The 13,267-nt window shown below is 37.8% G+C and overlaps 1 protein-coding gene across 2 annotated transcripts in view; it reads right to left on the minus strand.

Moving 5' to 3' along the window:
* Window positions 1-3,977: 3,977 nt before the first annotated feature.
* Window positions 3,978-13,267, minus strand: part of LOC128993890 (discoidin domain-containing receptor 2-like) — a 77,046-nt gene continuing 67,756 nt past the window's right edge. The window contains exons 9-17 of one of the 2 annotated variants that reach the window (XM_054417960.1): window positions 12,816-13,072; window positions 11,943-12,264; window positions 11,149-11,360; window positions 10,439-10,588; window positions 9,850-9,959; window positions 9,510-9,698; window positions 8,979-9,071; window positions 8,512-8,653; window positions 3,978-8,056 (exon numbers count right to left, since the gene is read on the minus strand). In XM_054417960.1, the coding sequence (XP_054273935.1) occupies window positions 7,754-8,056; window positions 8,512-8,653; window positions 8,979-9,071; window positions 9,510-9,698; window positions 9,850-9,959; window positions 10,439-10,588; window positions 11,149-11,360; window positions 11,943-12,264; window positions 12,816-13,072 (1,778 nt within the window). In that variant the 3' untranslated portion in view covers window positions 3,978-7,753. Of the gene's footprint in view, window positions 8,057-8,511; window positions 8,654-8,978; window positions 9,072-9,509; window positions 9,699-9,849; window positions 9,960-10,438; window positions 10,589-11,148; window positions 11,379-11,942; window positions 12,265-12,815; window positions 13,073-13,267 lie in introns of both variants that reach the window. The other variant, XM_054417959.1, reaches the window with a different exon arrangement.

The following is a 13,267-nucleotide window of genomic DNA, read 5'->3' on the forward strand; positions in this document are numbered from 1 at the left end:
ACAGTACGTTCTGTACGCGCGGTGTGAACGAGCCCATATGATAACATGGACAGCGATTTGTTGAAAAAAAAAACGTACCAAACGTACAGTACGTCCAGTACGCCGGTGTGAAAAGGCCTTTAACAGCTGGGGGTCCTGGCTTTTAAAAGAAACTTAAAAAAACTTATTAATATCGTAAAATAGTTGTATATATGTTTAATATTTTTATTATATCACACGATGTCTTTTATTATAGTAGTATTGTATTTTTAGTTAGTATTTGACCTGAGACGCTCGGAAATAAAGACATTTTTATTTATTTATTTATAAATCATACATAATAAATCATACATTTATAAATAGTACATAGCTTCATCCCAATTAGTAAAGAGCGATTTGAGTCAAATATTTTGCCAATATAAAGAGGATTATATTTAAAAATCGAATTCATGAAAAATATTTGAGCTATGTACTTACATCTACCTCACCATTACTGTTCATACAATCTAAACGAATTCTCGCCTGAACCATTAATTAATATAGCTTTCCATTTTGACTCATCTTCCACTCAACTCCTTATCCTAAAAAGACCCCAAAGAGTTTTTTAATAGAACTGACAGCCATACTCTTGTACGGTGCTGAGGTGTGGGCAGACGCACTAAATAAGGAGGCATACAGGATGCGGCTCGCCCGAGTGCAGCGTCAGGCAGCACTGAGGGTAGCATCTGCCTACCGAACAGTGTCCGAGCCCGCCGTCCTGGTGATTGCTGGAGTCATCCCCGTCAAACTTTTGGCGGCGGAGAGAAAGGCAATTTACCGGCGCCGTGGGGAGGACGAGGCACGAACAGAGGAACGCACCCGCACCTACCAGCTGTGGCAGGAGGGCTGGGAACAGGAGACACGGGGACTTTGGACCAGGCGACTGATACAGCAAGTCCAACCTTGGGTTGATCGGCGGTACGGAGAGGTGGACTTCTACCTCACCCAATTTCTGACGGGACACGGTTTTTTCCGGTCGTACCTGTTCAGGATGGGCAAAGCCGTGTCACCCGACTGCATATACTGCCCAGGCATTCTCGATGACGTGGAACATACATTTTTCCACTGCCAGCGCTGGGAAAGGCCCCGCCTGGAGGCTCAACAATTAATAGGACTGCTGTCGGTGGACCCGGTCATACCGATTATGACGGAGGGTGAGGACAATTGGACCTGTGTGTCACATTATATCCAGGGTATTCTCCGCGCCAAGAAGATCGACCTTGACCGGGATGCGGTGTAGGTCATTAAGAATCTAAATGCCAGAAACGGTGCGAGCCCTGAGGGCTTAGGTCACATGTTGGCCAGACTTGAAGTAATGTGACAAACAATTCCAGGTCTGTGTCCAACAGAGTAGAGGGGGTTTTTTAGTGAGTAGTCTGATAATTTTCAGGAGTCTCACACTACAGGCTGGCTACCTGTGTGCGTAAAAGCATTTTCCCTCCTCTCCCTAAAAAAAAAAAAAAAAAAAAAAATGTTCATAAAATCTAAACGAATTCTCGCCTGAACCATTAATTAATATAGCTTTCCATTTTGACTCATCTTCCACTCAACTCCTTATCCTAAAAAGACCCCAAAGAGTTTTTTAATAGAACTGACAGCTTTTAAGTAAGGACTCCTAGTTAATTGAGTATTGAGAATCTAACAGATGTAATTAATGAAGGAAACAGTTGTGTCACAGTGTCGTGGTCTGGCACCGCAGGAGATCGCTGACTAACGCTAGACCAAAGTTCAAACTTTGATTAATTAAGTAAACTTGCGGGTTTGTGTTTGGAACAGCAGTAAAACTCACCACAACTAATTTTCCTGATTAATTTTAAAGTTAAGACTTGTTGATGGACTTGTTCGTTTGCCGTCGAAAACATGAAATAAGTTGTACAAGCTGTATTAAATTATAATTCATTTAAGTATCTAGTGCTCGTAAAAATGTAACTTATACAAAAATACAAAAACTATTTTTAGTATGATAATGGATCCGTTTTGTTGGTGGTATGGTAAAGAGATTTTGATTTTTACTTTCACACAGATGTTATGCAGCATTCATTATTAAACAAAAATATTTGTGATGGCACCGTCCGCTAAGCCTGGGAAAGAAAATAGTTAGGATTTCGCTTTTGCCACTTTAAAGCCGAGATCCACCACAGTATGCTGGTTGAATCATACTATTCTTGTATTAATTCTCAAACTAATGTACCTATTATTAAATAATTCGCCCGGATAGCCGAGTGGGTGAAGTACCTTCCGACAAAAGGTATCGATATAGAGAAGTTTTGCAACTGGACTAAGTGTAATCGACGAATTATGGTTTCTAACAACAATTAATGACATTGATTTTGGTAAGTAAAAAATGTAAATTGTGAATACCGGTTTTGCCACAATTCAATCGTCTTCACATATTTTTGATTGGACTACAGCCTAAAGTAGTAGTTTATAAGTCCCAGACTGCGCCATATGTATCAATGTTGTCTGTCGTATTGTTTAACTATGTTCGTATAACTAGATCTAAGAGAAGGTGATGATAATTTTATCAATGTTTGGGACCACAAGAAATAATTATTAACATATTTTAATACAAGTTGGACCCGTGCGCAAATTGTTAATTTTTAAATGGTTCTTGACTCGTCTCTGATGAATCAAGTGGGATTGTTCACTGAATCATACATTGCCCAAGTCTTAACTAAAAATTACATTTTTCTCAAAATGAAATAAACAAATTAATATAATTGAACTGCAGTGCAGTATTTAAATATTTAACTATTACTACCAGTGTATTCACGTTATCTGTAGACCTACCAAATCTTGTCTATCAAAATTGATTCAATACACTTAATGAATTTTCTCAGGTAGTGTTCGGCTAGTCGGGGAAGGTCATTGAAACGTTTTACCGCATTGAAGTGAAAGATTTTTTGAAACAATATAGTTGAGTACCTTGATAATGAAAGGTTAAATTGGTGCTAAGTGGATATCTTTGGATTCCTAGAGAACTATACTTTGATGATAAGGTTTCCAAGATCATTCATTAATTAATACGAAAGTCAGAAATTTATGTAATCTGAAATCTGAAGATGCAATACACTTTTACCTTTTAAAGTGTATTTTGTTGAAAAAAAGTTTCATTAAATAAAATATCATCATCAGTATTTGTTCATTTAGGTGAATAAATCTACTAACCTATAATATGTCAATTATGTCGATTGTGGATCAATACCAAAAGAGTGATGATTTATCTACTCCAATCAGGTGCAAATATGAATTAAAGTGGACTAACCCATTTAAGAAACTAGCTAGTGTTTTGTTAAACTCTTTACAATATGACTTTGGTTAGAGATTTAAACGAAAGAAGTCAACTAAAGCACCGTCTAAAAATATATCAAATAATTATAAGGGGGCGAAGCCCTAAAGGAAACATCCCTTAAATTATCATTCGTCACTTTGCTAGAACACGAGCTTTTAAATGACACACTAGTAAAGAAAAATGGTTAAGCAGTACGGTCAAAATTGGATGTTACAGGTATTGGTATATAGTTTTAACTTAAAATCTATTTAGATTTTAAGTTAAAACTATATACCAATACCTATATCTATATAAATATATAGAAAGACTAACTACTGGCTTTCTGAAATCATCGATTAATTCATTAATATCATTGGTGAGTCGGTGGCTCAGTTGGTAGCGTCGCGGACTTTGGGCCCAAGGCAGAAGTGTCGTGGGTTCGGATCCTGGTCACTGCCACAAACTTTTATCAGTACAGTTCACCTTTGTACTGTACCGGCTCACCCCTTGCTTTGCTGGATACGTTCCACGCACAGATCTGTAGTCTATGTGGACGGGCAAATACAAGGTTAAAAGAGGCCGCCAACCTCTTAAAAAAAAAAAAATCAAAAAGCCCCTTATAAAATCCTTTAAGTTCCACCTAAAATGTAGTCCACGAATAAAGGTGAAGGAAAATAAAACAATTGAATATGAGAAGTGATGAAAAGAAACATTTATTTCTTCATCTAAAAAAGGAGACAACCAACGTAAGAAATTGGAACAACCATCATCACAAATTTTACTTTAATACTTAATAATAATTACATAATTAATATTACAAAGAGAATCATCACATGTAACATTGAACTAAGAGTACACTAAAAGGAACGAGGAACTAAGATACTTAGATACATTGTGCTGCTCAAGGTCACCTAAAAGAACTATCTTGGGTACCCCTGGCGATCCGCCACTGACGCTAAACCACCTCTTTGCCTTTCAGATTCAGCGAAAGATAAGAAACTAGCTGAAGCGTTGGATTTACAATACTTGCAAGATGATCAAGTCTAAGAACCGTGAACATATTTGAAAGTCAGTGTATAGCCTTTTGGAAAGAAATGCGCCCTGCAGTAACCAGGACCCGGTTAACGATTACCCTACGAAACTAGATATAGTTAGGCCAGAAAGTTGAGGTTTAAACCACGCAAAGTATTAAGGATGCGATATTTATAAAAATAAAATTATAAAAGGTTTGCTAATGGGAAATGCGTGAATTAGGGAAGTATAGGATGTATTAAAAATACTATTTTGACCATTTATTTAGCCTATGCCTGCTACGATTTCTTGAAAGAGATAAATTACTAATTCCATTTATTGAATTTCCATCGTTAAATCTAGGGCTTCGTTAAAGACAATTTTAAATTCAAATTAAACTAAAGCATGTAGTTAAAAAAAGTACCTTGGACTCAATAGGGTCTGGTTGGTTTATTTTAAACGTGGTTTGTAACTTAAAATAAAACGAGTTCAGTAAAAACGTTGTCCAAAAAAATGTTTGTTTACTTTTTACTGTCCACAAAATCAAACTAATTCTATCATAGTTGTCAAACGCCGAGTTTTGCATCCAAACTTTATTAATGCTAAAGTCTTACCCCATGACTAAAGGAACCCCATTTGTTACCCCATGTGTTGTAATGGAAAGGAAGCAATTAATAAGGGTTTTTGAACTCGTAGCAATATAGTTCTGAGGAAGTCATAGAGTAAGTTGTAGTTTCGAACAAGAAATGGCGTTGAAGGAAGAATTGATCCAGAAGGCATCGAGGCAGACTGGCGTGGCGCACTGATTGTCGACTGGCAATGGAGAAACTCGTTCAGCTTAACTCCGTTCTATATTAACCTAATTTAGGAGACTTAGCTAATATTAACAACGAATAGAGTGGTTCAGAGACAACAGCCATGACAAAAAATGACCTCCCGGATAAGGATGTTGGTAAACCATATTTTTTCACATAAAACTAATGAGGAGCCTGTTTATCAACTTAATACTTAGGTACTTCGTTGTTTAGCTTAGTAAAAATTCAAAATTATTTATTTAACCTTCGTTCATGAGACTTAACCAACGACCACAGTGTTTTTTCACCCATCAATTGTACATTTTAATTTAAGTTATTTCATTTATAGTTGGACTTTACAACAAAATTGAAGTAATTAATTAATGAATACTGTTGTGAAATTAACCTCAAGGTTTATTGGTACAGCGATCAGTACGAAGCCAGATTTAATTTGAACCATACCAAAAAGTAAGCTTACAATGGTCATTTCTTGTCATGTTAGTCTACAAAACTGCAAAGAAGTGTGCGCTTATAAACTAGAAAGGATTTTCGGGTTATTCCATAGAGGTGCTTCCTAGAGTCAGCATAGCTAGAATCGGGGCCGACTAGTGATGGTATGCCTTACTGTATGTCGTTGAAGAGGGCAGCTGTACTAATTAATTTATAATACTGTTATAACATGGAGAACAAAATTATTATCCAGCTTCAGAAAATCTAAGAAAATAACATGGAGCTTCTTGGCATAATGTAATATTCCTTATACTTTTCTATACATGTTCAAAAAAAGGATAGTAAAATAATCGAAGTGGATTTGCTTGGATAAAGGAGTTTAACCGTAATCAGGAATGTAAGGAGCTTGACTGGAATCACATTTCTATGAAGAAATCATGTTTAAATAAGCCATTTTCAATTCTTGATAATTGAGTAAAGCTGCTCTCTTCAACTATAAAGGGTTTCTCGTTATAATTTAGGGATGTTACAATGTCTTACTATCAAGTTAGCACGCAATGAAATAAAACATACATAAGCATTGTTAAATTCAAAATGAAATAAAAAATAAGTTTAAATAATGTTTTTAAATAAATATTATGATATGTGGTAAGGTTTAGAAATATATAGTACTGTGTAAAGCCTTTCGTCAAATTAGGCATTCTTTTTGGATGATCATACAAAACTAACACATCGTTAGATATTATTCATATGTATGTATTAGATAAATTATTATAAATGATTGTATGATATGCAGGTATTATAACTTTATGTCAAATATTTACTATACATCTAACATAAGAGCTTTCTTGGATTCCCTTAGTAAGGCGTGACATATACTTGAAGTCGATCTAAGGATTGTAGCGAGCATACATCACTAACACAGCTGTTCTGTTTCTAGTTATCCTAAACATAATAGAATAAACTATAAAACTAGATAGAATTAATAACGATTACGGAAATAAGAGATCCTTATTCTTCTTCAAAGTATAAGGTATAGATAACAATTTTATTATGTACAGAGGATTGGTCACTGGAAGAATTCTATCTTTCTTTCCAAGGGTGTAACGATTTAGAATGATATTAGTCCTTAAAATATACAACATACAAAAGAAACGCGACAAAATGTACGGCGAAACCAGCCAGTATAATAAACACTAAAGGTTCGTTGAGTCAATATCACCGGAGAACCGACCGAACTACCTTACTACCCTATATATACAGACTACATGCAAACAGAGGATATGTGGACTAATACTAAAATGTATGTACACGTAACAGTGATAACAAGAACCGTCGATCCTCACAAATGATTGGTCTATGTTTAAAAAATGTAAAAAGAAGTATATAAAAGCAAATACACGTAGAAGCGTGGCCTCGTTCATCTAAACATTCAACATTACTAACAAACTAATTATTAACAAACATAGGAAACTAGAATCACTTAGTTAGAAGCTAGATGTAGGCGTTGTGGGGCCGAACACACGGTCCAGTCCAGAGATTGCTATAGTAAGTCGAGTTCTTATTGTACAGCTTACAACTAGACAGGAAGAGCGGGATTGTGTGATCCACGAAAATAGAGGTATCCAACTAATCGGGCTCACCATCCGAAGATAAAAAAATACTCGTAGTCACATATAAATACAGTGTGCGGCAAAGATAGAAACACGTATGTACACTCCGTATTGCACGGCAATGGAACACTGAACGAATTTTGAGCACGGTACAGTCCGGTCCGACGACACGACGGTCCAGTCTGTCGTCGGACTGAATACCCACTGTCATCGGTGAAACTACGTCAAATAGGGTCGTAACGAACTACATAGAAATTCCGATGTCCGAATATAGATTTTTAGGTTTTATGTTTTATACAAAATATCCGCGCGGACGCGAAACGGTCCGTCGATTCGATAGTAAAAGTGCTTATTTACAAATGTTCGTGCACAAATACCGAGAGTCAAATAAATTTGTGTTTCTAAAAAACATTCACCCATACAGTCTCGTTACAAAACCGATTCCATTCACTCTGACCATCACATATCACCTCAAGAAAGACACGGAGTGAGTAAGTCTTCGAATAGTAGATAGGCCTACTTATTTCTCGGAGTAGAAAGGAAACGTAAACAAACAATTTGTACGTAGTTCGACACGCGGTGTGGTGACAGTGGTATTATCCTATCGCGGGGACGAAGCCGAGGTTCTTGCGTTGTAGGAAGAGGTGGATCTCGGTAAACCGCGGTCTGTCCTCCTCTTGCCGCTTCCAGCACTCGCCCATCAGGTCGTAGATCTCCCTAGGACACGCGGCTGGTCGTGGCACCGTCCTCTGCTGACCGTTCCCTTGGTACCAGTGGCTACAGTTCTCCACTACCTGCTCGTTGGTCAACTCGGCAAACGGCCTCTGGGCACACAGCATGAGGATCTCCCACAGTGTGACGGCGAACGACCACACATCACTCTTCGGCGTGTGCTTCCCCTGTAACAAACTTTAGTTAGTAACAATCACCACGTCAATGAACCAGAAGTTGGTTGTTTCTAATACGATGAGGAATTTAGCATGAATTGTAAATTTGAAAGTAGTTTTCATGACTCAGAAAACTACTCGACTACAGTTCCGTCTTATTGTATTCTACAGAAATAGTATTAATATTTTGAAAAGATTGACAGTTTTTAGGATGTCGATTTAGTGATGTTCCAGTGGAGTAAAAATGCTGTACGTTCTCTTCAGTCTGGGATGTAATGGCAGCTGCGACAGTTCCGTGTACTTACGAATTTGGTTTAGTTACGAATTGGTATAAAGCAGCTGCTGGTTAGGGTAAGGTTGATTGATTTTTATATTTTAAACAGCAAGAAAGGTTAGTTTTAGGCGTTTGGTTCATGGCTGTGGTGTAGGTTGTTGTAAATCAATTTAGGATGCTTGTAGGTTCTCACCAGTAGCAGGCTCTCCCAGGCCATCCACCGGATTGGCAGCTTCGCCTTGGTGTCACTAACGTAGTAGTCCGCCTCGTACTGGCTGCAGTACATAGCGTGATCCGACACCTTCAGCTGGTAGTTCTTGCCCACCATGCAGTTCCTACAAAGAAAAACAAATAGGATGTAGCTGACTTGTTATTATCCATAAATTTGAATAATATTATTAGTCTCACGTAGAATCATATCCCACATGCGTGCCTTAGTTATCATGCCAAAGCCAACCCTGAATAAAAATGTGCTAAGTAATCCAAACCGTTGAGGTTAGCTAAAATTACGCACTGAACCACATCTTTTAGAAACCATGAATTTTTTCGTGAATAAATATATTCTCCAGCTCCCAGTATCGTTGATGAAATATATGGATATGTGGATAAGTATAAGGCTTGTGCAGTGGTTTACATTCAGTCAAGTTTATTTGTATTTACCTGGCAGCCAAGTCTCTGTGGGCAATGTCGAGAGCTTCTAGATACTTCATGCCAGAAGCTACTTGCGTGGCCAGGTATATGAGACACCCGTAGCTGAAACAGTTAGTTACCATTAGCAATATGGGCAAGAATAGTCAGATTTAGGATACAAAACAATAGTGGTATAGTATGATAAGCTTGCAACTAATCTTTACAGAAAATGCGTAGGTCCTACAGTAAGGGAAGAGCGCAATGAAAAGAAAAGCAAAAAAGGAAATGCATTTTAATTTTACCGGTCGAGAAGAACTAAAAAACACACTGTTAACTCCCCTGTTGTCTAGCAGTTAACTGAATTAGTGTAAACCACGAGATGCAATAATGTAATGATGTTTACTATTGATTACCTTACATATGGATAGGGTGGTTGTAGGGTATTGTTATGCTGTGTTGAGTTACAGCTGTCTACACTGAACAATTAAGTTTGGATACTGAAGTAGGCATGAATGTTTACCAGCTATATCCACTTTGAAGATTCATAGTTTTTCACTTTACCTAATTGCAGGATTGTTGTCTTGAGCTCCAGCGCCAGCCTGCAGCTGTAGGAAGGTAGGGAGGTCTCCAAACTCACAATGTTCCTGCAGGATACACAGGGGCTCTTCCTGGCTACAGAGACCGACCACCCGGACCAGGTTGGGGTCCCTCAGGCTTGCCAGCCACGCGGTCTCCCTCAGGAACTCTTTCCTACATCATACATGACGTTAGTTTATTCGGGGATGGATACAAAGTTCTTGGGTACATTTTTTGAGTGAATACAGGATTACGTAATTCTTCATAATACATGAGTCTATAAAAACTGTAAGATAAACATTTACTTTAACCTAAGGATACTTACTTTGTCGATTCACTACAACCCCTCCACAAAGATTTGACTAGAACTTGCTTCTTGTGATATGATGAGACGCCGTTGTACTCCGGCACTCCATCACTTTCACATAAATGAATCTGAAAAATAAATAACCTAACTGAAGGATTTATCACTTTGCTACTAATATATATCGTCCTAAATTAATTGTAATAAGACTACGGATTAATATTAAATGAGTAATTAGTTTAAATGTCATGGAAAATTGTCGAGACTAAGAAATCACAAGCAACGGTGTTTGTGGATAAAGAGGTTTGTTGTCATGTTTAACTTTGAACTTGTTCGTCTATATTGGATATTAACTTCTGTGCATCAAAGAAAGGAATCAGAATTATGGAAGTTTTAAGCAGTACCACATACCAATACAACAGTAATATGCAGAATCAGTCTTCTCAAGGGATAAGTTGACATTGAGGTCTGGGGTTTGAAGTTCGTCGCGCTAGTTGACTAAGCTACCGATTAACAAATCCTATGGTAAAACACGTAATATATTCCGAATAAAATATGTATATCGAACTAAAATATGTTTGATACTGTAAGTAGCTTATCAAAGTCTTACCATCCCAAATAGTCCCTCTCCCAGCTTCTCAATGACACGTAGACGGTGCCGGGACATTTCTAAGATTGGGCTGTTTTCTTTGGGCGTGCCCTCAGGCAGCTTCATAGGAGTGAACTTGCCTGTCGTCAGATGCTGCTCTCTCCTCTCCGTCTGCAAGCGCGACAATTCGTCATGATATAACCACAAATTAGATACAGGACAGTTTCCAGCACGTCTAGGGATACCTAGGGTTATATGTTTTGTAAACATAAACATAGTTATGGGTTTGAAACCAAGGTGAATTAAGTTATTTTGTATTCCGTGACATAAGAAATCAAACAATATTGAAATGGGTGACACGTATTCAAAGCTGCTAAGAGCGTTTGAACGTAACAGGTAACTGAAACCAAACATTAAATGTGTAGTGTAAATATCTCTTTGGACTTGAGACAAATAGGTCATATGTGTTGATCTTAGTGCTTTTAATTGAGCTAGTTAAATTCTTGATAAGGTACCAATGAGTTTGATAAAATAAACAAGCTGACGTGCACAGGCCCAAGACACCCAGGAAAGGTCACTGGGCAATCTCCTTCAATAGTATTGTATCGTAAACTAAATACATCATCCAAGTATTGTCGGACCTTTTACGATCATAACTCTTGACCTTACTGTGCCGTCTCCATATTTTACAATGGATAATTAGATGTTAGCCTTCATAGGAGTGTGAGTACCTTGACAATGTCGGTGGCTGCGTAGTAGTTCTCCAGCGGTTGCTGCTGCGCACTGCCCAGGCTGAGTGACTTGGAGAGGGTGGTGGTGTTGAAGTTGGTGGTGAGCTCATAGGGTGGTGGTCGGCTGGCGGGTGGTGGCGGGGGTGTCAAGTTGTACAGTGAGGGCGAGGAGAACTTTACCTCATCCGCAAAACTGTTGACACTGGTGAAGTCTAGCGAACGACAAAGACCTGTTCATTACAACTTTGTGTGTTGGTCTTGTAAACAGTATTGTAGAAGTAACCTATTGATCTTTTGTTCATATAAAGGCTACTGTGCGTAAAAATTTATTAAAAATTGTGTATGAAGTTTCTCATCAAAAGCACTGTCTATGAAAAGATAGAAAGTCAACGATGTCCTTTAGACAATAAATCTGATAACATACAAAACCTTTCAATGAATGAATATTTTATTAGAACCTAACTTTACTTATTACTGTTATACTTATAAACATTATTAGATATATTATATTGCTTTTACTAAAGAATCTATAACGGTCAATTTTATTGAAATTAATATCTGTTGAATTGCAGTTTCATAAATTCAGATCGTCTTGTACTCCTGAGAGTTGTGAAAAAACTAATAATAATCACTAAGAAGTTGTTTACGATTTACCTGCAGCATTTAAACCTAGGTCTTGGAGCTAAGGTACATGTTTAACTAGTCCAACCGTATGGATGATTTATTCCATTTTTACACACAAGTTGTCCTTAAAGACTATTACCGTTTTCTGTCAAACTCATAAGAAAACGTACCGGTATACTCTCCACTCTTGCTCGAGGATATGGTCTCCTTCTTGAGCAGACAGCCGTATTCTTGCTTGCCTGACGGCAATAGCTTGTACGGTTCATGGTAGACAGATGAGTTCTCACTATCTTCACTCTCTTCGCCTCCCATGTGGCCGTATATGCTGTTCTTCTTGATCCCTGTCTTGCCTTTAGTGGCCAACCTAGACCGAGACACACCGTTGTTGATGATGGGGGTGGACATGTTCATCTTCAGATCTTTCATATTGATGGTCACCCCTGGTTTGGTCGTGCTGGAGACGAGGGCAGTGTGCTTATGAAGTAGAGCAACCTGAAAAATTCAAATATTGTAAAAGGTATTTTATTATGTTTTCATGTTCGAATTTAGTAAGCTATATGTCTGGATAGGGCAAAGTCCATGTTCAGTCCTGTTCCTATCTAGCTTCATATTTTTATTTGTGTGTATTTGTACACCACAAACATATTTATACTTTTAATGTAATTATACTGTTCAAACCCCGCCCTTGTTTAACAAAATCGACCTTCTGTTAGAACGCATCATTAATTGATTACTTAGTGAGATATTTGTTCTGGGTTCTGAATCGACCCCGATTGGAATTAGTAGTCTTTAGATTTGAAGGTGGACACTGGCTGGGTTTAACCCTTACAACAATAAAATAAAAACTTTAATGGTGTCGATAAACACAAAAAACATACACAACTAATAAACAACTTGACTACAAATTCAATTTTATCACAATAGTTGATTCAGAGTAAAAATTATGTCCTAAGCAAAATATACGGTATATAATGAAAACCAATTACTAAAATTTGATTTCTTCCCTTTAGTTAATATCCAAACGTCATTCAGAGAGTGGTTACCTTCTTGCGTCCACGACGCACCATGATCATGACAGTGCACGCAGCCAGTAGGACTACCATGGCAAGCACGCCGGTGATGAGGCCGATGTACGCCTGTGTGTTGCTAGCAGGGCTGGTGGCGGGGGTAACCTCCTTCCGCGCATGCGTCGTCAGATCTCCCCCCACTCCTGACTGTGGCTCTATGTCTTGCACACTGTCCTGCTGCTGCAAGTAAAACTGTTCTAGCGACTCCTCCGTCACGTTGCCCAAGATGAACGCTAAAAACACATGCAAGGTTTGTACTCTAATGATTTTAATTAGTGGTATTATATGTACGTTGTAGATGAGAGGCTATCTTGTAGAAATAGAGTAGAAAATAGAAAACATATCGAAATAATCAATGCTGTGATACATAAAGCTGATAACTCAGATCATATCCAGAAATGTTAAAATTCAAACAAAAGATATACGAT

Source organism: Macrosteles quadrilineatus, unplaced genomic scaffold, assembly GCF_028750875.1.
Source record: "Macrosteles quadrilineatus isolate MER2022 unplaced genomic scaffold, UCM_ALF_1.0 Scaffold_5__1_contigs__length_97177068, whole genome shotgun sequence".
In the NCBI taxonomy this organism is placed as follows: Eukaryota; Metazoa; Arthropoda; class Insecta; order Hemiptera; family Cicadellidae; genus Macrosteles; species Macrosteles quadrilineatus.